The sequence below is a fragment of the Coloeus monedula genome (genome assembly GCF_965178545.1).
Source record: "Coloeus monedula genome assembly, chromosome: 2".
NCBI classification, from domain to species: domain Eukaryota; kingdom Metazoa; phylum Chordata; class Aves; order Passeriformes; family Corvidae; genus Coloeus; species Coloeus monedula.
This window is the reverse complement of record NC_138782.1, coordinates 42,574,974-42,602,354: the sequence shown is the minus strand read 5'-3', so window position 1 is coordinate 42,602,354 and position 27,381 is coordinate 42,574,974. Positions and strand designations below refer to the sequence as shown.

Genomic DNA, 27,381 nt, shown 5'->3' with positions numbered 1-27,381 from the left:
TAAGCAGGGATAGTGTATATAAAAAGAAAGATGTAAGGGGGATATGTGTCAGTATGTGTATGCTAAATAGATGTCATCTTGCTGCCAGAATTATAAAGAAAAAAATGGAGCCTATTCTTGATTTGTTAGCTTTTGAGGACTGTGCCTTTTCGCACCAACTAAGCAGAGATACCTGTTCTGTAGTGCAGGGTAGGAGCTGTAGAAGTGTAGATGAAGGATACTTGGAATCTGGAGACTGTCACTGCTGTGGTGCTCCACATCTTGTTGCAATTCTGACTTCTCCCCAACATAGGCAAGAGGAACTGATATGGCAGTATGTTAACAACCTCCTTGATTTATAATTAGGGTGTCTTAATATTTCATTGACACTGCAGACATGCTGTTTTATTCCGATGCATCCCTGCTGTGCTTATGTTTGTGACATCCAAGCAGGCAACAAATACTTGCCAAAAAGCAAGAGTAGTTGTGGGATTTATTTGGGCAGTGTGTGACTTTGCGCCATTGACACCATAGTAGTAGCTCTTAATGCTTAGTACCAAACCCCACTATTTACATATTTTGATGCCTTTCTTGGATTTTTTTTTTTTTAATTTTTCTCAAAATACAACAGAAAGTATGTATCCTCCAATTCCAACTGGAATAATTGCTTGCTGTGTTCTTGCTCTTCACTCAGCATTTGCTAACAACCAGTTAGATACAAAATGTTGATCTAGGTGGATTTTTTGGTCTGAACCAAGGTAATTTATGATACTGACAGGCACTACTTTCCTGGGATAATACCCAGACTGATAAAAATTGTCTCTATTGTGTATGTATTTATCAGAAAGTGGCAACAATATCTGGGGGCTTGACTATGTAGGACCTATTTGTCTGTGTATTTGGCATAGTCCTCACTTCCTTGGAGATAAAACTCATGGGTAGACTTTTATATGTCATAGTTTGCAGGTTGCCATTTCTCATGTGTCTAGATAATTTATGTTAGTATTTCAGAGGCACTTCCCAGTTCTGTGGTGGAGCTCTACATAGGAATGCCATTTTAGTCCAGATAATGAAAATGGCGTGCATGTGTCAGAGGTGCAGAAGAATTTTGGAGCAGATTTCTGGGGAGACTGTTGTATTGTGCCATTGCTTTAGAAAATTGTTTTATTGCTGCACCATTTCCTGAAAGACTCAGTATAATTGCCCAAGGTGAAATGGTTTCTTTCCTGTGTGACAAGTTCAATGGGTTTTTTTATTGTTTTTTCTTAATCAATCAGAAGATAATCATCTTAGAAGTGGGCTCATTTTGGCTGTGAAAATATTGAGAAGGAGTTAGTGAACAAGTTTCTCCCTGTGATGTTGTCAGTATGGTTTTTGGACAGAAAAGGTTAATGGAGAGGATATTTAGATTAGATAGATAAGGATTTTTTTAATATATTGGTGGTACAGAAACACTAAGCCGTGGTGTCTTGGTAGATAATACTGAGGTCTTCAGTGATGATGAAGTTTTTTGTTCAGTGTGCATCTTGATGTTGAAGCAGTTACTAATTTCATTTGTTATTTGAATGGCTATCACTAGAAAACTCCAAATAGTGCTCAAAGGAGCTTGGCACATTTTTTTCTTCTAATTTGCTGAAAAAAGTGAGAGTTTATTTTCTGATTGTTTTTTGGGTTTTTTTGAGTGGGTCAGGTGGAGGTGATTTTTCTGTTTTTCTGGAGTTCTGTGTGTTTAGAATTTTTATCTGGTCAGATATTTGCAGAGGGTAATCCTTTAATGATGATATGTTTGGCCTTCAGAAGTAGACGTCACCGCTTGGTCTGAGTTCCCTCTTAAATAATTATGTTAATCACATTATATCTAGAGCAATTATTCTCAACATGTACTTATACTAATGTTTGTTGTGTCTTTGTTAGTCTTGAATTAGGAGTGTTTATGTTTTTTCTGTCTTCTCAAAAATACTGTTTCTCCTTACTTTTAAGCCTGGCTTCACAGAATCATTTTCTGCTCAGTACTGCTAGCTATATTAGAAAATAAACAGATATTGATTTTTGTAATTTCTCAAATGTTCAGTAAATTACAACATGGAGCTTCTTTTAGTATCATTCTGAGGAATAGGTGTTCCAATTTTCTGTTTCTCTTCAGTTTACATTTTGAACATTTCCAGATGATCAATATCATCTGTAAAGAGTGGACAGTATAAGAGAGATAGCATTGCAATAATGGGTTAATTAAGGTTATATGCAATACAAAACCATTTCCCTACTGTGTGAGACAGCTCTCCTGAATGTTGTCTGGCCCTGCTGTTCTTTGTTTTCAGATTCTTTGTCTCCTGTAAATGGATCTTTGTTTTTAGAGTAAAAAATCAAGCAAACAAAAGAAAAAAAATCTCTCACTACTCAGTAGAGAGGATCCGTTCTGCTGATGTATGTGGAGACTGTATACCCACGTAGCCAACACTTTTTAATAATGATTATTTATGTCAGTGTTAGCTGACCTGTTTTATCTGCATTGAAATGGAGTAGGAACATTCCCATGGCCTGTAAGCTGAGAAAGAATTAAATAACAAGGGAATAGTCATTAACTTTTATGGGACTTTTTAATCCAAGTATAGAAGTATTAACTTCATTAATGTTGGCTAGACAAGGCCTGTAATCAAAGATTGACCAATAAGGATAAAATGACAAAATGTAAAATAACTATAGATTGTTATGAAATAACATTGCTTGTTCTGTCCTTTAAATGAGACCTGTGTCTTTGAGGAAAGGGAAGTATGCAGTCACACAGTGTGATAGTCTGTTAGTGAGCACAAAGAAAGAATGTTTATTCATGAATGTTCTGTATGCGAGTAGTGAAAACTCAGGTCAGCAACATTCTCAATGCCTTATCCATATATAATATACGTGTAAAAATTCTGCCATCTCTTCTATATCACAGGACATACAGGAAGCCCTGAGGATGAATGAAAATTCATCTTTTACAGTGGAGATGTCTAGTTGGATATAAATGTTATGCCATGCTTTACGTGGATGATTTTATGTTTCTATGGGCAGAAGCAATTAATGATATATGTCTTAACCTCATATTGGCTATTAGTGACAATTTTCAGCAGAAATTTTACTTCTGAAACTGCTCTGTTGTCTTAATGCTTTGAAATCAGATTGTATACACAGAACAGTAAATCACAGACATAGTATGGGCTTAATGAAGACCAAATATTTTCAGTGTGTGATTCTGTAGTGATTTATCTAATCATGATGTTGATTCAGTTACTTTATCCTTTAAAATATCTATGATTAGGGGGAATTTTAGGCTAGTTGTCCTGCATTTGTCTATCTGATCAGATTTAGTGCAGCTAATTTAAAGTGTGTACTTTTCATGATGAGTCATAGATAGTCCCTTTATTCGTCCTAGTGGTCATTGGTCGATTAAGGGCTTTGTCCAAAAATTACTTCTTTATTCTCTGCATGGTGAAATAAATCCTGGCAATTAATTTTCAACTGAACTATAATAAATTGCTTTTGGTTTTGGTTTTTTGGGATTTTTTTTTTGCATGTTTTATGAATGAATGTTAAATTATATTCCCACTTCATTCGGCAAGAGGATGGCCTAAGCATGACTTCATTCCTATTGATTTACTTCTATACATTCCCTAATTACTCCCTCAGGAGATGATACCTGTTTAAATATGTTGTAGGAGGGACACATGTATTGCGCATAAGTGAGCCCTGTTTCCTCTGCTTAGCTGCCATAGAGTTTTGTTGAGGAAAGGGTCATGTCACAAATATTATACAAAAGCTTTGAAGCTGTTATTAAGCATGTAGCTAGAAATTATTTGGTTCAAAACGTGTAGTCAAGTTCCAGACAATAAAAAGATCCAACAAGAAACCAACCCACAAAACTTCGAGATGAATCTTTTTCAATTATCTTCGAAGATACAGATATTGAACAAAAAAATCCAGGTATTGGAGAAAAAGTTCTTGTTACGATTTTGAAGTTGCTAAGAACTTGGAAGTAAACTATGGAATTCCTAGACAATTTCACTACAGAGGACTGTAGTATTCTGAGAGGGATTTTTATTTTCATAAGCTCTCTGAAGAAATGGACGCACACTAAGATGGTAAAACTTCAAATGTACTGAAAATTAAACCCAGAAGCATAGAAACTCAGAAGAATCTCATAAAGTGTCAGATAAAAATAAGGTTTAGTTGATCTTTGCCTCTGAGGCCTAGTTGCATGGTGTGTCACATCTTCGAGGGTAAACTGCTTTTTCTTCACTCCCAAACATGATGCATCCAAGCTACCATCTGGAATAGTCCTGGGCAGCTGTTAGTCCTCTCATCTGATCCCAAATATCATCTTGCAAATTGGCAAGATCCAAGCCATGCTGTGGGTGCAAAGTTAATCAGGTACTGGTGATATTCAAGCCCAGTCTACAGCCCTAATTCCTCCATTACTTTAGGCCTAGCCTGAATTAGCTATTACAGCTCAAAGAGGGATGCTAGGAATATAGTGGAAAAATCAGCCTTTAGAGCTTCAGAGAGAGAGAGCTCAGCCAAATCCAACCAAACAGGAAACATCATTAAGTCACTGTGGAAATTTGAGGTTAATTTGAAGTTCAGATGCTCTGTACAGGTAACACCACCTCCTCAGGATACGTAGAAGAGCAAAGTTAACCAGATATGTAGATATCTCTAATCTGTATTTCTAGAAGTCCAAAAAACAGGCAAGAAAGGAAGTATTTTTTTTTTACGTAGATCTCTTTATTGATACAATATATGTGACAAGCTAACATTTCCATCAGCACAGCTGAGGGGGACAATGGACTGTTAAGACTAGCAGCATGTGAGGCTTGGAGGAATCTGACTTTATAAGTGGTGAATAAACTTGGGTAAGAGTACACTGAGTTTAATTGTGTTTAATTATTTTACTTCTTTAGACAATTTGAGCAAAATGTCTGACTGTCAATTATGGAACAGGTGGAGATTGTGTATGGTAATTTTTTCTAGGTATGAGGGGAATGGATGTTTTTATTTCCCATGTGGAACACTTAAAGCTCAGGTGTAAGGAGGTTTGGCAGGAAATTATAATGGGTTATAAACCCAGTGTCAGTTGGTGTTGAGCCAATGATAAGTATAAATTTTATGTGAAGGATTTGTCTTGTTTGAGCATAAGAACAGAAAAGCTAAGAAAGAATTAATTGTATAATTATGTTAAAGAATATTTTTTTTCTCAAAAGTATTATTCATTTTCTGTTTTTTTCTAAATTCCATGAAGACATTTACATCTACTGAACTAATCATATGACGTTTGAGGATGCTCGTTTACTACCCATAGATCTTGCGTTCTTTTGTAGGAGGCTTGTTGTTACGTTGGCGGGAAGTTAGCAGGGTCTGAATTTCTTGCACTGGCTAGTGCATCTAGTTCAATTCAGCCAGAAAAAGACCCCTATTCTGATCATGTTATTAACTTTTTATAAAACCTCTCTTCCTTATTATCTTTACATTATGATGACTTTTGTGATGCTGCTACCAAACAGAGGGGGATTCTTTTTTCTGCAAAAGACCTGAACTGAAGTTTTATAATTATGACTGTCATGATGAAGACAGTTGACAGATTTACCTTTTCCATAACAGAAGAAAGAAGGGCACCCTGCAAAACAAATTGACTACAGATTTGAAACAACAGGATGTCCTTTTTCACACAACCCATGCCTAAATTATGAACCCATTAGCATAATATATTTGAGATGTTAAAAATGTAAATGGGTTCAAAAAGTGATTAGACACATTCCAAAGAAGAAATACTTCATCAAGAGCTGTTACATACTATGAGCCTGATGCAGCCTCCAGCTGAGAAAATTCATAAGCATCTGATTGCTCTGAGGACATACTGGAGTAAGTATACTCTGTACATCTGTAGTCTGCGTTTTCTCTCCTTTTCATATAGTGTAAATTCTTCATACTTTTTTCCTGTTTCCTTTCCAATTGAGCTGTACTAGCCATTGTTATATGAGTAGATGGACTTTTAGTTTAGCAGAATAGGGTCATTATTCTCTGTCATTATACTTCTCCTGCCTTTCTGGCATTTATGTACCACCCGTTGTTCAAATTGTGAGTCAGATTGTCTTAATAACTCATTTGAATATGCTGGAAAAGAGACTGGGTTTTTATATTATAACACATTGTTTATGGATCTTAGATAAGCTGCAAGAGGTCTCTTCAGTTGTAACAATAAGGCATCTTTGAAATTCTTTGGAGACAGTACTTTATTCAGACTTATGCTACTTAGCTGCAGTACTGAGCTAAATTATTTTGTTCTTTCTTTTAACCTTCAGTTTGCAGAGATACACATAAGTGATGATCTTCGGCTACAAAAAAAAAGAGGTTTGTCTAGTTGAAATTGTGGAGTAACAGTGATTAAGAGGCTTTCTCGCATTTCTTTTTTAATGCAAAGGTAGAATATTTAGTGTGTTTTATTGTTTGTTTAGGTAAGAGAAGGGAGCTCTTCTACAGGGTGCTTGGTCCTCATCCTAAAGTGCTGGTTTCATTCCATTTGTCATTAAGCATGGGGAGTGAAAGGGAAAGAGAAAAAGAATGACAGTGTTGATGAGCAACAAGGATTAGGAAATTAATAAGGTGTAGGAGAAGGAATGTCTCTGGGTTTTTGAAGGGTTTATAGCAATTGGGTGTAACTGACATCAGGTTTTGGTGACTGGGGTGGGGAAGTGACAACAGACTTGTTACATTTATACTAATTCAGTTCAAGAGGGTTCATTGTGAACATATGGAAATATCTTCATGAAGTGCATCAGGTATTTGTATAGCAATAAAGAGGTGTTTATTCTGGGGGACTTGCTGGGTAGTGATTTGGATTTACAGTGAACCAAATTACAGTGGAGACTTGTCAAAACAACTTTTTAAGCTAGTAGCTACAGTGACCCTTCTTTTTAAATCAGAGTTGTTATGACCCACACAGTGAATGCCCTTCTGGGAGAGGAGGTTATTTCAAACACAGTTTTAAATTACCAGAATGTGCTCTTTTCGCATTATATAACATAGCAAGCCATGTCATTGTGACACCTGCTGGTTTGCCATTATGTATATATTTCATGGTCAATCATGAATGTGCTCAAGGAATAATCTGAATTCTCCCTATTGTCTGTTACTTTTCTTAAACAAAATTTTAGTTTTACAGAAAATTGTTTTTACAAATGTGTACTATTACCATGTTGTGTTTTCCAGCTGTTCTCTGGCCAAAACAATATTTGGAGAAAATAACTGTCATCTCCCCATATGCCAGCATGACTGTGTTCTTCAAAAAATTTTACTTCTGAGGAGTAAACAGTGGCCATAAATCTCTGATACTTCAATGTTTGGGGTACCTATTGTAGCAGCCAACTGTATACACCAAGGACAGTGGATATATGTATATACATTCAAGTACAGAGAAAAACAGACCATATAATATAGGAAAAGGGTATTTACAAGTATTTTCTCATGTTCTGAGGGCTTTTTTCCATCAAAAACTCTTTGTTGCACTGATTAATAACAGTTATCAAATTTTGAATCCATGTAGTTTGAGCAGGTACAGAAACAATTATGGCTCTTCAAAATTCACAATAGGTGGCACGAAACAGTATTGCAGAGCCACAAAAACGTAGGAAATCTTAGAAATACTGTTGTCTGTTATGGTCCAGTCCAGCATCCTTTAGTGACCATTTTTAGATCTAAACACTGAGGAATGAACCACTGGCCCAAGTTGGCATTTTTGTACATCACAGATAGGTCTTTATGATTTGAGAATGGATAGGCTCAAATTTTGGAATACATACTACAACTGTACGTTTCCACACAGATTTATTTAAGTATTGCTGAGACTGACCCTATTATATAGGGACAAAAACAAGATTCTTTTAAACACACTTTGAAGAAACTCACCAAAACTAAGCATTTTTTCTGGATGATATAGGTGATTTCAATGTTTTCTTCTCAGTGTGACAATGGCAATGCAGTTTCTGTTCACAAATGTGGATGACTTGTTACCATTCTGAATTCAGCTTTTCTTAGTTTATGTAGCTGTCCATCAGCTACATAGGGAGATGCTTCTGGAGCACTTCAAAGAAAATAGAAGTGCTGATGGAATCTTGCAATATTTCTGAGGGCAGCTTAAAAAAATGAATTGGACAGGTTTCTGATAGAAGTGCCAAAATAATTCTTTTAATAGAAACAATGAAAGAAGAAAAGCTATGTACACAGGAGCCTCAGGAATAAATGTCACATTAGAAGTTTAGCTTGTTTCTTTTCTTTTTGCTTCTTGTAAATCTAGTTAAAGGGAGAGAATATTTGATTTAGATTTTCTTCATTCTTAATAAATGTGTATAAAATCTTGGATAGTACTTGAGTTACTATACTTGTTTTTCTTTATTTTTATGACATATCTTAAAGTGAAGGCTTGTTTCAAATAATGCTATATTTTCTCTGGAAGTTTTCTCAGCTCCATAATCAATTAGTTGAGTTTTTGAAGAGCTCATTCTTCTACAGACTGTTAGGAAATTATTGGCTATTTTTGAGTGATTGTCTTTATGTAGATCTTCAGGCATTGAAGTCAACACCTGCTTAGCTCAGCATCATCTCATTTGTATTTGTACCTTATTTTCCTTTTGATAAATAGGCAGACTGAAGCCTGTTGTTATTTCATTTTCTCTACCTCCCTAGGCTTATCATTTTTAAAATATATATTAATGTATTTCATAAGTCTAAGATTGTTGGGAGAGACACAATTTTACTTGGTTTTCATTCCAAGGTCTGTCATTTCTTTTTACATATCACAGTGATGGAATGATTTTCCTTGGTCTCAATGTTGTCTCTCTCATGATACATCCAAATTCCTCAGATATGGTTGACTGTCTTTCAGTACTCTTTCTGAAGGTGGATTTTCTTAAAGAATGCAGAAACAGAAGCATTTTTTGTACGGTAGTTAGGTGAGGTTTATCTCAGAGACTGGCAGTCAAAAACTTTCTGACTTCATTTCATAAAACTTTGGTCTTAGAAAAAAGTATTTAATAAGAGCTCCTGGCCTGACAGTTTTCACAACCTTGAGGCTTCATTTGTGTGTCTCAAAAGGTTAATGAAACCTTTGCTGTGGTAAGTGACAAGCTCACATGTCTTAATAAGGAGAATAAAGTAAAAGGACAGGCATTTCTTCATTCTTACCAGGACCTCTTTTTGGACATTTGCATCAGATATCACCTTGGGTTTTGAAGATGTTTTTATAACATGTCCAGGATCCAAGCCTAGAGGAGGAACAGTGGAAAATGGCTTGGTAACTCTTGTGTTTCCTCGAAGAAACAGATTAGGAATCTAGAGAAAGTATTGAACTTCTGTTCTGACCTCTCAGTAATCCTGTTATCTCAGTCTGACCTCTGCTTTGAAAGTACCTCAGATTAGTTGCAAGGGATTGTATTTAGTTAAACGTATTTCATTTGATATCTTTAATCTTTGCAAATTTTCCTTTTGGTGGTTGCACAAAATATATGTTGAGTTCCAGATACTGGCATCTATATACACAGGAAAAAAAAATCACAAATCTCCAATTCATTTCATTAATTGTAATAGTTAAACCTGGGTTAATGCAAATGCAGAATGTATTTTTTCATAGAAAAGATACCTGGAATTCCTTATGACCAGTTGAAATGCTGCAGAAAAACACATGCTGAATAGTTGTGCCTTTCTTTGAGTTGATACAAAGCTCTTGTTTTGCTCCTAAAACACATCTAAGGAAGTCTCAGTAACTGTCCAAAGAGTTACTGTATGCAAAGAATAGGTTAAAAAAATTGTAAGTACCTAAGTATTTGCTCCTGCCTTTCATACTGAACTCATATCTGAAGAACCCTCCTAACTTGCTTATAAATCCTTCTCTTTTGGAGTCCTTGAACAAATTCGGAATCTTACAAATTTGTCGCTACTAGATTTAACATTTACTGGAAAATTACTGCACTGAATATTAGTGTTTCAAAGATACTATGGCATAATACATGAAAAACTGAGCTGCTCTGTCAGTAGAGAAGCTTAGAAAACAGCTTACCTGTTTATCCCACTTGTGCTTTTTGTAAACATCCTTGGCTACATTCCCAGTAAAGATTGGAATATGAAGTGGCTTTACCAAGTGGTTTCTTCCTTTCCCTTATGTACTGAAAGGAGAGGCCTTAGGGGAAGCACAGGACAGATGAGAAAAGGACAGAAACAGGAGTAGATGCATGTAGGCTATGAGGAGTGGATTGTATAATCTATTGGTGGTGGCAGGCTGAGACACTCACCCTTTTCATTAATTAGCACCCCACAGATGCAAACAAATATGGAATATTTGTTCTATTGCATTTTCTTGCTGATTTTCATTTCCATGAAGTGGGATGCTACAGAGCCTGGATTTCTTTGGGCTTAAAGAAAACCTAATTTCTGGGATATAACAAGTTGCAATTTAAGTAGTAAGTCCTGTTTATATTAATATTAGCTGTCAGCTTAAACCAACACCCTGAAGTTTCTAAAGGAATGGATGTAGTTATATACTTGTTTTATGTTTGTGGGAAATCCTCTTATGCATCAAATTAAAGGACACTTGCTAAATTATGTATGGAACAAGAAATAAGTCTAGTGACTGATAATATTTCAAATGAGAACTTTTAAAGTATTCAATACATATTTTTTGCTTGTTTTCATAATTACAAAGTGATATTAAGTAGGAGAACACAGGATTCCCTCATTAAAATAATTCTTTTTGAATAATTATTTTGCTGTGTTTTCTGTGGATCAAATTATGTACAATATGATTATGAATAGCATTCACCAGCTTATACTATATTGAAAGACTATTTTCCTTAATTTTTACACTCTAAACCACCTCCCACTATGTTGCCAGAGCGAATGTATCTTTGGGAACAGAACCCAGTCTGCACCAATGGCTGACTGCCAAACCTTTCTGTTGGAAAGCCAGCCATTATTTTCTACCTTCTACTGCACAGTAGGGTGCATCCACCCATTTATAGCATTGTGCCATAGTTTTTTATTTCATGGTAATCTTTTGTATTAGATATTCATAGGAATAAATTTTCTCTAGCCATGTAGGTCATATTTCTCCCCAGACAAAACTGAAACGTAATAGACGCTTTTTTTTCCCCTAAAGTGTCTTTGAAAAAATTGTAGTCTCTAGCAATGGGTTTTTCTTGGAACTGAATGTATTTGCACCCTGTCATTGGTATCATAGGCACACCTTATCCAATTTCATTGCTGTACTACAGTCGGCAAGCAAACAAAAGTAAATTAGGGAGTAGGTTTGCATTCCTCCAATATATCTGGAATAATAATGGAAAAAGAAAGTATTAAAGACAATAACACAGTGTAAATAAGTTACTGGAATCACAGACATCTTTTAGAACAAGATTAGCAAATGTCATTGTGCTGTCAAAGCAAGTTTCTCTCCATGCTTGTTTTCTACTTGAGATTTGGCTAAATAATTCAAATATTATTTGAATTAGGAGCCTAAAGATAATTTTCAATCTTATCACCTTCCTCTTTAACTGTTCCTAAAATATTATCATCTAAACAATCATTCCTAAATCATTTAGATGCAGGATTGACCAAAAGAAAGAATATACTCAGTGGTATGACTTAGCAGTGTTTGTCTTGATTGTTAAGAAGTATTTCAAGATTTGAAGAGAATAGTGTGAATTCTTACATAAACCTTTCTCCACGTGCTCTACAGGTACCTAAAACATATTAAAGCTTCTTATTCATTCCAGTCCTGTGCTACAGGAAACTAATAAATAGAAATGAATGTTGATGTAGATCATCATGTTCTTAGAATGGAAGAACCCATTAAATCTAGACATCTCTGCAACTGCTACATTTTACTAAAGATGATGTGTCCATGTCTCCAGCCTGAAGGAAGCCATAATTGCATTTTGTTTTATTAAGCTATTACATATGAATGAACGTGTTATGTTAAAAAAAAAAAAGTACCAATCATCTTAGCAAAGAGAACTTTCAATGCCTCCTTGAGAGTCTTCAGAACCTCAGGCTCCTTTAGTTGGCACCAACCACCTTGAATAGTCCAGTCATTAGGAAACTGAGATGCCAATGAATCCTGTCTGCTCAAGCAGTGTTTAGTTGTGCCAGAACCTTCTTGTTCCTAGAAAATAACTCTGGTTGATTTAAGCCTGCACTGCCTGCCCTCAGCTTCCATCCCTGGGTGTGTATATCTAGCCTTTCCCAGGCATTGGTCATTTTGCTTATGTAATTGTAGATTATACCTACAGCTCACTGCTGCGGCTGTAAGCTGCCCCAAGGCAGTGGAGAGAGCACAGAGGTGGTAGTTCAGGCTTAAATTGGTTTCTGCTGGTGTGGACCTGCACCTTGCCATTCCTTTCTAGATAGGTTCATCCCTTCAGGAAGAGACAGTTTCAAATATTCTAATCTGAGATGGCATCGGTTGTATCTGATGAAGTAATAGACAAGCATTGACAAAACACTGGGCATGGTTTAGGTAATAGAATCACAGAATGGTTTGGCTTGGAAGGGACCTTAAAGATCACCTAATTCCAAGCCCCCTGCTGTGGGCAGGGACACCTTCCACTAGACCAGGTTGCACAGAGCTCCCTCCAGTCTGGCCTTGAATACTTCCACAGATGGGACATCCTCAATTTATCAAGGTAGCTTGTTCCAGTGCCTCATAAGCCTCTCAGTAAAGAGTTTCTTTGTAATGTCAAATCTAAACCTACTCTCATTTCAAACCCATTCCCCCTTGTCCTGTCACTATGTGCTCTTGTAAACAGTCTCTCTCCATCTTTCTTGTAGGCTCCCTTCAGGTACTGGAAGGCCGTAATTACATAACCCCAAAGTCTTCTCTTTTACAGACTGAAAAAAATGCCAATTTTCTTTCCTTGTACGAGAGGTGCTCCATCCCTCCACTCAACTTGGTGGCCCTTCTCTGGACTCACTCCAACAGATCGATGTTCTCCTGTGCTAATGGATCCCTCAAAAGAAAAGTGCCACACAATTCTTTAAATTCTGGAGAAAGATTCCTGCTTTGAAATTGTACACATCCCTCTTTGAATCATTTTCCATGTAGGTATCAAAGAAAAGACTTTCCAAGAATTACGTGTTAGACTGCATAAAATATGCGCAGAGAGGACAGGGTGCTTAAAGGAGTTAAACATTAACACAGATTGTACTCATAAAAGTTGCACAGAGAAGTGGTGTGCTTTTGAATAAATCTCCACATATGGGAACTGATATATATTAATTTGGAGTGAAAGCTGAATTTTCAGTTTGTTAGATATCTCTTTTTATAGGAAATCCATTTTGGCACATTTTGAAGGTGACAGGAATTTGCATCTTATTCAAGTTAATTAGAATCCTAACAGACACCACTTTACCAAGTCGAGACATTGTTATGCCTGGAAGAAAGACAATAGAAAGTAAGGCAATTACAAATCAGTGATTCCAAAGTGAATTCAGTGTAGGCTAATAATTCAAAGTGGTGAAGAGAAGAGCAGATAAAGCACCTCAGGTATCAAATTAGTCACTGTGGGACAGCATTTAAAAGCACTGACCTATGTGCTAGATGCATTTGGGTGGCCTTTTGTTTATTTTCTGAGAACATCACCTCAGAGAATGAGATTACATTTCTGTGTGGATTATTTCTGGAGCAATTTCATTCTTACTTATTGTACTTCACAGTATAAATTTTATATATGCATTTAAAGAAAAGGAAATGTAACAGGCTTTTTCCCTTTCAGTTGTCTTAGACACTGTCAAACTTGAAGTCCTTTTTATAGAATTCAGGCTCAGAATGCATGGAGTAACTTGGAAGTGACCCTGGAAAATAAATTACTGGTTTATAGAGCTTTTTCTGCATTTCTTTTGTGCTTTTGTTTCATTTGGCATATTTGTTTTTGTATATTAACTCATAAATATGATTTTATAACCCTTATGTGTACTTTTATGCTATTTTGAATCCAGCAGCTTTATTTGCAATATTGCTGTCTTTTTTTGCATAGTTAGTGTTGTCTAATGAACTTATAAATACTTCATTCTACTAGAATTTTAATAATGCCATCTGTTCACTTGATGGAAAATGGCAAAGCACTCTGAAGCAACCACCTTTTTTTATTTTTTCTTGACAGCTGTATTTTTAAAGCTTAAGATTTAAGTTTCTAGTATTATTTTTTCACTAACAGTAGCAGTGAACAATATTGCAAACAATAATAATTTTTTTTGTTCAAATCTTACTTTGTGACTGATTTTCTTTAGATGCAGTTTGGGGTTTTTTTTGATCTGTAATAAACAGTATTTTTTTCTTTTTACTGGATCTTGTTTTCTACCATGGCAGAAAGTAAAATAATCCTAGAGAGGTCAGTAAAGCACATCACCGTTGGTAGCATCTGATGTCTCTGTCCAAGCTGCTTGCTCATCCTGGCACCTCTGTCCCTCTCTCCCTGCACGTCCTCCTTTTGAAACTGTTTTGAAAGTCTTTTCTTTGGCTCTTCTTTCTGCTTTCAGTCTTGCTTTATTTAATTATGTTAATGTTTGTCTTTTGAACCACCAACTTCTTATGTAGTTATTAGGCTGTTCTCTTTGGTGTACTGTTTGATGACTTAATCTCACTCCTGCAATTAGTTGTCAAAACTAGTGGCCTGGTGTCTAGAAAAGGTCAGGTCCCCTAGTAGCTCCTGGGGGAATTAGTGATGCATGTGAAAATTGAGTGGCCTTGTACATATGCCACCATCTGAGTAGATGTCAGACTCAAATGGGTTAAATAGCACAGCTCTAGTGTTTCTGAATTAGGTAGATGTAGTAGATAAAGAAGTGTCTAAGAAGCGGTTGTGTCACGGGGTTGTTTTTCCAAATTCCTCATCCAAGTAGTTGTGTGACGCTTGCTTACGTAAGAAACTCGTGTTGGTGTTGACAGAACTCTGTGGCAGGCCTGATGAAGAAAGTTGGGAAGAATGGTGCTGTAACTGGCAAATTATGAGATTCCTCAATCATGACTGTTTCAAAACTATTTTGAAGGCATGGTGAGAAGGGACTTAGATTATGAATTACCCTTTTCATACTTGCAGGAATAGATTTCTCGCTTGGTTGCAGGCTCTCAGTGTGTGATCATTAGTAGTTCTCTTAGATTGACAATTTGGGAGATAGACACAGCTCCTTATCCCAGCAGGTGGCAACTTCAGCTGTGTTGAAGAGGTACGGTTGGCTCTGGCTCCCTTTATTCCAACGACAGAAGTGGTACTTCCACTTTCTCTTACTGCTGTGTTAGATATAGTTTATTAGCTTTCCAGCTGATTTCTTTATGTATTTCCTGATTTCTTATTAAGTATTTCAATTAATTTACCATCTGCATTGGATTTTGTTAGTTAAATAAAAAATGCACATCAAAGTAATTTTGTCTTGCATGAACACATCCAGTTCTTCATTTACTCTAAGCTTGTAGAGCTTGTAGATCTGAATTTACAGTTTTCCTTTTGGACATTTCTTTTTTTTTTTTTTTTTTTTTTTGACATCTATCTATCAGGTGAGCTGTGAGAATTCCTTCTGAAATTTCCAGTGTGATCTCTTCTCTGTGTGAATGTGTGTCTGAGGCACATTTGCCTTGCAGCCTCTAAGGATGGGATGATTTCTGTCCCCAAGTCTTTCACATGTTCCTAATTACAGAGATTCTGTGATTTACCTCCCTTTCTTATGGCTGAATGATTCAAGGAGCTAGATTCTTATGATGGGACAATCATCAGTGCCTGATAGTACAGCCAGCCCTCTGTTTGAAGCCTGTGTCGAAGTTTCTGTACTGAAAGTTGGTATGCAGTAGATGTGATGGCATAGTGGAGCATGAGGATGTGCTGGTAGGCATACTCAGAAATGAGAAAATCATCAGTGCACTGAGGACTGGGTTTTGCCTGTCAATTTTTGTGGAACCTCTCGGAGAACCAGTCTGGGTCAAAGGACAACCTGGATGCTGTTGTGCCAAGCTATTTAATGACCATGTCTCGTGATGCATGTGGACTGCTAAGTGCTGTGACTTTGTAATGTGTTCTGGTGCTGAAGTGTCTGATGTTGGCTGTTACAGTGTGTCCTCGAGGTTACACAAGACCGGTCAGAGCTATATAAACAGAGCTTCATTGGGAACATTCTTGTTTTCAGCCAGGGACAACTGGTATTTGTCACATTTTTATCTTGTTTTCTAGTAAGCTCACTTCTCAGTATTATAACCTTCCTCAATTATTTCACATAACCTTAATATAATCTTAGAGGTTCACAAGTGGCTGAGTCTCTACAACTCAGTGAATGACCATTCTCACATGAGCAGTGGTAAATCAACATACCTACTCATCGCTGGGGTATGTAACTTCCTTTCATTTCAAGGAATTGGTTGCCAGACTGCTACGGAGATTTTTTGGAAATCATAGTGGATGTATCCCTGCCTGAAAACTTTTCTAAATCTGGCCTAACATTTTTAATACTGCACCTGCTACTAGAGAGAGTTAAAATTTTGCATTTGTTCAAATGTCAGTTGAAGAATACTGAACTCCACAATGTCTTGGATTTTTTTGTTGTTGTTGTTGTAGAGCAGCCAAAAAGATAATTTTTAATTTTTTTTTTCTTGTATAATTACTGTGAATTATAATTATCTGTCATTACAAAATCTTTTTAGAATAAAAATGACTAGTTCAGAAACTCATAAGGTGCTGTCATTATCGTTCATGGAGAACTGTCTATAATTTTGTAGTTACATATTCTGTTCCTTTCCATTCCCTGAACTCCCTGAAGTTGTTTTGGGTTTTTTTTTGGTTTTTTTTTGGTTTTTTTTGACAGTCTTCTCATTGCAAGCAAAACGTTTTACTCACAGTGGTGGTACTGATAAGTAGTAAATAGTTCAATCTTCTCTTGGTTTCAATCTGTTCATCATGTTAGTGTAACATGTCATTTTTCAAAGACTCCAAAGTCATGAATTATCTGCACATCATTATTCTGTAATATTCAACTCAGTCACTGAGAGCTTGATTATGATTACTAACAAATCAGCTGAAATATCCTAAAAGCAAAAAGGCTTAATTTGTAAATTTTAGTCCCTGTTTTTCTTCTTCAGGTTTTTTTCCTGATTAATTTAAACATTTTTTTCAGTTTCTTGGTTTTCAATCTCCAGAATAAAGTAAATAAAATACATCTCTAATACAAATGCACCTATGTTGTAGTTACAGTATGGTTTCTTCAGAGGGATTGAGATGATTCCCCTGACATAAATATGTTTCACACTGGATCACTGCACCCTCCCATGTGGTAACCCATCATCTCAAGCTCTAATGATCCCTTACCCTTGTTGACATTAGCAAACTTTTCCTCTGGGGTGTTTGCTTTTGTTTCTTTTGTCAGCTGTTCTAAAGAGAAGAAAACTGCTCAGTCTTGATTTTTGTGCAAATTCTGAGGATTTTGCTGCAAAGTTCAGTAACATGACATTTGTTTTCAATGTAGTCAGAGGTGCAGATAGTAGAAAATCAGGCAGGCTGCAAAGCTTCTTGTTCTACTTTTGATTCTCTATAGCGATAAACACTGGAATCTGAAAATTTTGAACAACTTCTTAAGAGTCCAGTAAGTTACAATTTTATTATGTGGACATGTTTTTCTCTAAAAAAAATCTTTAATGTTTCTAAACAGAAGGAGGTGAGAATAAAGTGATCAAAAAGGCAGGGATGAGAACAAAATAGAAATAATTAAAAGCAAAAAGTTTACTAAAAATGTTGGTATCTGATGCTCTGTTTCTGCAGGGTAAGTGAAAGATTACATTCTTCCTAACATGTATAACATTATTATGTTCTCTTGCTGTCACTGAGCCATATGAAGTATTTCCTGCTCCAGAAGCTGACAACCTGCTGAAATTTCTTGGTTTGTTTGGGCCAACAAGCCTTGGAAGCCTTGCTCCATGCCAGGGATGGGAACATCATGGCACTGAGCTGTGTGATGCCATCACTTGCCTCATTAGGCTCAGAGTGGAGTGTGGGCTGTATATAGGTGTTGAGAAAGCAGGAAGTGTCTTTCCTTAAAGTTCTTCAGGCATCTTATCAGTTGGGAAGAGGTATTCATGGTCTAGGAATAAACAAGCCAAACTCCAGAGGCCCAGCAGGGTCCAAAAGGTATGCATGTTTTTAAAATATCAAAATGTCTTGCAATGGACAAGATCCAGTGGGGCTTACTCAGGTTGTTAGAGCTTTGTAGGACCTGCTTCCAGCAGTGTTCTCTTTTAATCATCTCCTTCAGCCCTGAATCACTATACATAACAGAAATGCCATGACATTTAATACATAAAAGCATTTCTGATTTCCAATGTATGCTGTAGCAGTTCTATTGATTTTAATGGAATTGCTTAAGGTATATATCTAAGTAGTATTTGAGCCAACAGCAATGTCATTTTTTTCTTCTCTTTGTAAACACCTGCTGAACACAATAAAACTTCAATTTTGAAGTTTGAATTTGGTATTTGAAAAATATTCAAAAGTAAAGGAACAGCTCTATTCAAAAGTGAGAGGACAGATTATTAGTGATAATGCTCTTTCTTAGATGCATTGATTGCAGTAAACTCTTAGGATACCTTATGCTTGGCAGCCAGGACTTCTGGGGAAAAAAAAAAAAAAAGGGAAAAAATCAAGTGAAAACCCGGCAGAATTTTGTGTCAGATGAGAAAAGCGGTAGATGTAGGCAAGAAGGTGCAACTGTAAACTGGTGTGAAAAAATGATAAATTGTTTTACACACTCTTCAGCCCATTGTTTTGTGACTGCATTCTGGTAATAAACAATGGTGATTGCACCTTGTTGACTGATAAGGTGGATGAGCTAACCAGTTTAACACTCTTGTCATTCAACAGCCATGTTGAATAGGATATGAAGTCATCGGCTAATTACCATTAAACACAATCATAGACTTTCTTGAAAAAGCATATTTACTGCTGGAAACTATTAAGTTTCTTCCTGATGGTCAGAGCCCAGGTTCCAACATGGTTTTTGCTGAGGTGTATTAAACTTGAGAGACTTCTACAGAATGTTATGAAACCTTTAGAAGATGTGGGGTAGATTTTCCAAAAGTTTGGGAGTACACCCATCTTCCTGCTATGTAAATAGAAGTAAGAAGGTATGTCTATGTTAATTATAAACCAATTTTTTTAATCGTAATTTTGTGGAAATGCTCTGCTTAGATTAGTCTGAATTGCCACATGCATTGTATAATGGAGGATTTTTATGAGCATGGATGTATACCTGTGGAGCTACTGTCAGTATGTTTTATACAACTAAGCAGTTTTGGAAACCGAAGCAAAACCTGGATCTTCCTCATGCCTTTCTGTTCTCACAAGGACTGGTGATACTTTCAGAAGATGCCTTTTGGAAGCTTTCTGGCCAGGATAAGCCATCCTGCAAAATTGCTCCGTTTCTTTCATCAGTTTAGTGCGGGCTAAGACCATAGAAAATAATAAGGTTCCAAATTTACCAGATTTAGGTATGTCTAATGAAGTCAAATGCATAGTCTCCTGAATCCTATTGTGTGTAGTGCCCTGTTTGCTTATATGCAAAGGAGTGAATTAAAATTTTAGGACACCCGGGAGACAATATGTTTCTCTGCTTACCATCTGCAGTGAAGTCTTGGTTTGGGCCTTATTTATTGTCTGATGTATGTTACTTAAGAAGAGGAAGAACTGAGCATCCTTTTTCAGGAACTTAAAAATAAAAATGTGGATCTTATTGTTCATGTAAAATAGCTAGAATTTATATTTTGTCCTGCTTCAGGGAAGGAAACACAATGTGCCACCAGTGATCAATCTAATGAATATTCCCTTTCAATATCTATGTCTATGTTTAAACTAACTGTCTAAGTTAGTTTTCTGTGAAGTAACACTATGAGTGCTTCTGAACTGTGAAATAAATCCAGACAGTTGAAAATCAGGAGAGCTGTTCAGGTGCTCTTAATGAGATTGTGCATTAAGAAGCAAGAACATTTTTGAGTGATGGCTTGAAATTTTTGTTGCATATGTGTGATAGTTACTGCTTTAGGAAACTCACCCTCAGCTGAGGTGTCTTTGAAAGATCTTACAAATGCAGTGGACACATGAGCTGCCGGATTCAAGAAGTCTAAAACAAGAATGCAAATTGCAATTAAAATAGACTGACCAATTTCATCTGACCAATGCCATTCTACCACAGAGATAAATTAAACCTGGTAAACTTTATTTCGGGGTGGTGAGATCAGTCTACGCAAACTTATGTGGAATTTGTATTGATCTATAGGTGTATGACACTTTTCAAGGGAAAAAAAGGCAACAAATATATCTATGCTGGTCTAATAGCATTACAAACAACTTGTGTCTTAGTATCTGAAGCCTAAAGCAAATTTTCGAAAGAAAAATTATTAGGTCAATCTGATATCTGCTGTGTGGGAAAACACTCCTTAGGAAACTGTGACTGTAGAGCTATCTGGGATCTCATAAACAGAATTAATCCTGAGCATTTGTTTGCTGTCATCAACAACAATAGTGTACCAGCAGTAATATTTATCTACACAGAAAAAAGAGCAGCATGAGACCAGGGAGAAAGTCAATGCTGTTTTTCCAGAAGAGTTCCTATGATAAAACTAACTGGGCATTAGAATCATTGCTTCCATGGTAAATGCCTCAAAATTTCATGTCTGAGATGTTGAAAACTTGCTTTGTATTAAAGTTTTCTTTGTGACTACTCTGGTTTAGCATCTTGCAATTGTCAAAAGCTTATTGGCCTTTGTTTTGTTTTGTTCTTTTTAAATGCATGCATAAAACTCCAAGTAAGAAATGGGATTTTTTTTTTTAATGTGCAGAATGAAATGCAATTTTTTTCCATTAAATGAACAGTTACACAATTTAACACCTCTTCACACACACCCCAACAAAAAGAACCCCAAGCCAAATAAACCTGGCCTCATTTATACTGTGCTGAACAACAAACTTCTGTGGATTTTTTTTCTGTCTGTTCCTTTTCTTTCTTTCTGCTTCTTCCTATCTTATTTGACTGGGTTTAGTATGGAAGCTTTCCCAGATGGATGCTGTCTTTAATTACTATAATGATTATTACGCATATCTGTAGTGTACTGTGCAGTTTTTAATTAGAATTGTACAGGTAGTTAAGCTGAAATTGCAGTGGCAGTTATGTCTTACAATGGTGTGATGGGATAGAATTGTGATGGTAGTTATTTATGTTCAATATGTGTCATAGGTTAGCGTTCTGCCTGGTTACAAACCCAACCCGCGACAAAATGTTACAATACATTGATTTTGTTCCAGTAGAGGGAGATTGCTAGTATGATTTACCCATGTTTTTCAATATATACATCACTTGGGTAAGAGGATGCAGGGTTGAAGTTAATTTGGAAGATAAGAAGATAAGATTTTAATTTTTTTTTTTGGGTATAGTTATCCAGGGTACTAAAGGTACTGAGTGAGAGACAAAACAGGTGGCAAAGTTAATTCTGATAAATGCTGACTACTTTATATGGGGAAAGTAATTTTACACATACAGTAGAGGGGTCTTAGTTATAATTTTGAGTGAGTGATATCAGTATTACAGAATATAAATGTTTGAAAATGTTAGCCCAGTGTTTAGTAACTATCAAGAAACAAGTAAAATGTTAGGTATTATTCCTTTCAAATAGAGAGAAACTCCCTAAATTATCCCTGTGTCATTCTGTAAGTCCTAGTTGTGTTCTCCTGAGCTGCAGAATTGCCTGTAATTCTGGACTTCCCATTCCAGCAAGATGCAGTGGGACAGAGGAAGTAGAAGTGGTGAGAGTTACCTGCAGCAAACCAGACCAGTCTTCTCAAACCAGGAAAGGTTTAGATGGGGTATGAAGCAGAGAAGGACTTGCTTGAGAGATCTGTAGCATCACAGGCTCCATAAATAAGGTGAATAGAGGGCATCAGATGAAATACATAGTGCACAGATTCAAAATAAAATAGTTTTTCTCGTATTATGTGTTTGAACTGTGGAGCTCATAGAATTTTGAGAATGCTGAAGACTGGTGACTCAGGTTTAATAACCAGCCAAACAAAATCTAACACCCCTCCTACCCCACAAAAGTGTGAGGAAGAAAACCCCATCCTTTAAACAGAAAAGTATCAACACTGATTCAAGAAATGTTTAATCCATTGGTTGCTGAAAACTGAGATTTTACTCCAAGGAAATTGTCATGTCATCACTCTGTTTTCTGCTGTTCACATTTCCTGTTGCTCAGTGTCAGAAATCAGGTAGTAGGGGAGATGGATTTTGAGCATAGCACTGGCTGTTCTTGTAACTGGTATGTAGATTTGTCTGGTTCAGGAAGATAACATCACTGAATGTGGCAGAGCATGTGTTACACATTGCATTGCAAGCAACAGAACTGCCTTAAAGAGCTGAGTTAAGTTTATGCCTGTGTTCTGCATGTGTAAAATAGCTGCATATCATTTGTCTGGGGTTAAGAGGAGACTAATACTTACTCATTGTTGTGAAATATATTGTTTTCCTTGGCATCACTCCATTTTGAGGGGAAATCTGTATTGCTATAGAGAATTCTTTCACCAGAAATTGTGTATTAAATATGTTTTCTAGAAAATGTGGGTTTTTTTCTGCCTTTATTGTTTAAAAGTTCATCTTAAATGTCAATATATGAAGAGCCTTTGGCAAACATAAACATATGGTATTTTCTGTGAGATTAAATCTATTTCCTGACTTAATTTTAATTTCTGAAGTATAGTAATTTGATCCCTAAGAGCAAATAAAAGGTTACAAATAGTTCTCTTCATGTTTTCAGAAACAACTAACCAACTGGAGGTTTGTAAATGTGTGCTTAAGCTACTTTTGGTGTGGTTAAACTGAAAGTTGGAAACTTCTCCTGTGGCAGTTGTGTTCTTGCTGTATAGCTGTTTTCCCATCATTTTCAGAAATACTAAGTATTTTAGCTGGTGCTCTGATATTGTACCTGTGTTTATTTATATGTATTAAATTTACCAAAAATGCATGAAAGTCTGTTTGCATTTGAAAGGACAAAACATTATATTTTGTGTATATATAAAATAAAATCTCATAATCTATTTTAACATGTTATGCCAGATCACGTCAGTGATATTTGTCTTTTCTTATGGCTACAAGACATTTTTTTCGCATCCAAAGAAGCCGACAGGACTAGCATCTTTGATATTCAGAACAGGAGGTTCTGAATAAGGCTGCTCACTAGCTTCCCTGTAGGATATTGGTGGCATATATTTGGTAGCAAAGGTGTTTAATTCTCAGACTGTGCACTACTATCAATAGCCTTACTGAACTGGAATATAAGTGTAGTGTTTTGCTGGCCTGTGCCAGCTTCCCTCTGAATTCTGATATGTATGAAATTTTCTATTCTTACTAAGTCAGGATAGAATTCCTAAATACATCATCCTAATTTCAATTGATGGTTAGCTTTAGAAGTTTTTAAAAGATTGTAAACGCAAGCCAGTCTCAGGATATTTCAATCGCTTTATGGAACCATGTTAGAAGAGTTTTGTACATATGTGAAAAATTGTTTGAAGTTTGTTATCTTGTTCTTCATTCAGCCTAGAAACTTCCTAGTGTGCCTAATTTTTTGGTTTGTTTCTTTTTAGATGAAATGGCTCCTAAAGAAGTCAGCAGGGTAAGTGCTGCTCTCTATCCCCTCTAAAAAGAAGTGTCCCACTGCTCACTTAAAATGATTTTTTCCACAGACTCTGATCAAGATTTAACTCTATTCCCTGGTTATAGTGGATTTCCAGAGAAAAATTGCTGTACAGGCTGTCTAGAGAAGAGTTAATAAAGAAAATAAGTATTAGGAACACTTGATTGCCTGTAAATAAATTTAAGGGTATTTTGCATTTAGAGTTCTCCCAGTGCTATTTTCATGATCCAGTTTTAAAAAGGTACTTCATGGAAACCAGGAAATTCATGGGACTTTGAACATAACATCAGACTATTTAATCAGTGCAACTGCCTCAATAGATGGCAAGCATAAAAAGGGAAGAAAAATGCCCTATTTAATAACTCCCTTTTGAGATGTGCTATGGTATGATGAGTTAAATTCTCTAATTTAAAATATTTTGCAGTGTTCTGCATGAAATGTAATGTAAAATCCTAAAAAAACATATTCAGTAACAGATAACCAGCCCTAGCCTTACATCTTATTGACACTGTCCTACAGAATATTGTTCCATGATTGAGGACTAATTACAGGGATCTGTTAGGAATGAGTGCCTTTTCTGTGAATGAGAAAAGATCAGTACAGGACAATCTGTTGCCCCCAGATGGGTCCAGTCATCCTGAGGGACCCCGTAAGAAGGGGGCACCCTTACTGCTTTCTGAGGTGGAATCATTCTGTTTTCTAAACTTCTTGAATATCTTGCATAAACTATTTCATGTTCTCAGGAGAAGCACAGTAGTGTCAGACACATATTAAAAACAGGGCAGGTTGAAAGACTGCAAAAACTGTCTGGGTGGTCTTTCTCTCAGTAGAAGTCCTTTGGAAAATGCTAGTGTGGAAGGAGTGGAGAACTAAGGCTGGTAGTAGAAACCTCAGTTTTGTAACTCTGTGAGCAGAGGGCTGGGATAAGGGGGAACTGAATTTCACTTCATACATACAAAAAAGAAATTAAATGTTGTCTAAAGTGAGTTTACTCAAGCAGATGTTTTCCATATACATGATGTGCCATGGATTTGTAAGGGTGTTGAGAATTTTGTTGAAAATTAGTGTGTTTTAGTAATTCATTAATTTTCAACATTGTTTTTGTTCATCCCTTAATATGCTACTGTTATGACAGTGAATACATTTTGGTGTAACCTAGAATTATTGTTCGTAGAATATCTTTATATATTGTTTTGATTTCAAAATAACTAATGATCTGCCGAAAAATCTCAGAAGCTCTAATTATGCATGTGGGAAAGTTTCTTTTAATTGTCATTAATTTAGTAGATTAACATTTACCTAAAACTCTGTAAAACGGATTTGCAGAATATACCTCACCTGAGCTACTTAGGGCAAAGAAAGCAAGTTCTGAAACCCTGAACTCCCCAAGTCTGCCTTGCCAGTCACACCCTGTGTCTCTCAGACTGGTTGCAGCCATCTCAGCCCCTCAAAGTCCTATCTAGTGGCTTAGAGTTTCCTAAAGATGGATGGGCTGTCACTTGAAGCCCTGGAATCAGTAGGGTGCAGATGATACTTCAGATGTTCTTTAGTAAACATTTTCTCCCTTGTTTTTTTAGCCATCAATCATTGTGCACTTGGTATGTATACTGTGTTGCACTGCTATTTGGTTTGGCTTTTTTTAAAGTAAAGTACTTGAAGGTACTCAGTAACACACCATGCTACAAATCAACAGGTTTGTTTGTTATATTTTTGAATAATGCCATACATAATAATGTAGACCATTGTAACACATCCTCTTTCTTCAGCAGCAGCTAAAACAGATACCAGTTTAATTAAAATATGAACATAAATTATAATTTAAATTAGGAAAGTTCTGTACATGAGTAATGCTTTTCAGACAAAAAGACATGTTCATGATGACTGAAAAATTATGATTTTTGAAGTCATTAAGTGTTACATTTTTAATTCCTGAGAACATCTGCAAGAAGCAGCTTGTATCATAGGGAAGGAAAAATTAAGGTTAGTGAAAGGAAATTTATTGCAGAATTAAATCACTGATTGCTTAAAAATACCATGTTAACTAGAAAACAGGGTAGGAATATAATGAAAAAAATCTTTAATTGTTGGAAGGAAATTTCAGTATTTTCAAGGGTTTTCTGTTGCAATTTCACAGTGAAAATTTAAGAAATTTCGAAAGAGAAGTTCTGAATTCCTGTTGTATAGAAACTGCATTTTGAATATGTTTTCATTTTTAGCTTTTTAGTAGAAAATTGAAATAAAGCAAAAAACTTGGCTGTTGGCCCTTCATTTCAAGTTTTGAAAGAAGGAAGAGGAGAAAGGAGGAGAAGACAGGAGAAAACTTCCACATACTTTAAATTTTGAGAATTGTAGAATAGAAAAGAAACTTTTAAAATTTTATTATTTTTAATTCTGGTCTCCTAAAGGCAATTTTATCCAATTTTGGTGTTCAGAAATTATATATAAAGATTTCCTTATTTGGCCTGACCTAACATCTGATGGGAGATGGAGGGGAAAGATTTTCTTATTCCTGTAGACTGCTTTTGGCATAAGAAAGCTCTGGTTACAAAATACCTCATGATCATCTGTGACCAGTGAACCTGTGAACTTTTTTCTGAGTACTAGTTTCCAGTGTTTATGAAATATATGTAACTGGGGACAGAATCTCCTTTTCACATGATGTAGCATTGGGAAAATCCTTGGAAATGCTGAGTTTCTTCTGCTGACTTATCGTGCAGATGTGTGTTGGCTGATCCCATCCATCCTAGCTACATAAGTGGTTTTCTGGGCAGAGGGATTTCAGAAAGAAAACCAACTATTGAACTACTTGGATGAACAAAACTTAAGCTGAGTACTTTGTTCTTTTGCTGCTTCATCTGCAAAAGAAACGAAAATAGGGGAGTGTGAGTTCAAGCACTAAGTGCATATGTATTCACGTACATGTAGACTAAAGATGTAGTTCTTTTACAGCATCAGTGAAAACAGTGTGCTTTGGAGACATGTTATTCTTTTCAGTTGGCAAAAATAACCCCATTCCTTCATGAACTATAGCCAGGATTCTGTTCTACGTGCTGCTAAGTTTCCCGTGATCACTGTGTGCTCTTTTGTACCTCAGATTCTGAAGTTTAAATGAAAATACTCAATGTTCCTGATATGATCACGGCAAAATTAGCTGTTCATTTTGCTTAATAACTTTCCATTCCATGTTTACTTGAACAATACTTCCAGTGAGGCTGCTTTTTGGCAAGTACCTTTGCTTTGTAAACTCTGGCAATGCCAACAGCAATTCACTTTGCAGAAGTTTACCATATAAACACCAGAAAATAATTACCTAGCAAGTGACTTGCTCATTTACAGTACTTTATTCTTGGAAACAGGACTGATACTTTAATCCTCTCCTTTCCCCTTTTTGGACTTGTAGCCTTTTGGCAGCTGCCTTGGCACCAGCCAGCACCCAGCACAGTATGTCACTGCTAGTCACAGAATTAGCAAGTGTGTTTTCAGTAAATAGTTGCAGTAATTGCACGCATCTTCACTGTGCAACTGATAGTAAAGGTTTGGGCTCTTTATGACACATTGGCAAAGCAAACTCATTCCTTGTAGTATCTCCTTATTAAAGATGGGATTTAAATGTTTTCACGCTGTCCCAAGAAATGAGAGCAAATTAATCCAAAAGTTGAGGGAACTAGAACAAA

The 27,381-nt window shown here is 36.2% G+C and overlaps 1 protein-coding gene across 4 annotated transcripts in view; it reads left to right on the top strand.

Moving 5' to 3' along the window:
* PDE10A (phosphodiesterase 10A) overlaps positions 1 to 27,381 on the top strand; it is a 178,786-nt gene that overhangs the window by 77,407 nt on the left and 73,998 nt on the right. For all 4 annotated transcript variants that reach the window (XM_082276919.1, XM_082276918.1, XM_082276917.1 and 1 more), the window contains exon 3: positions 23,658 to 23,686. In XM_082276919.1, the coding sequence (XP_082133045.1) occupies positions 23,658 to 23,686 (29 nt within the window). The remainder of the gene's footprint in view (positions 1 to 23,657; positions 23,687 to 27,381) is intronic.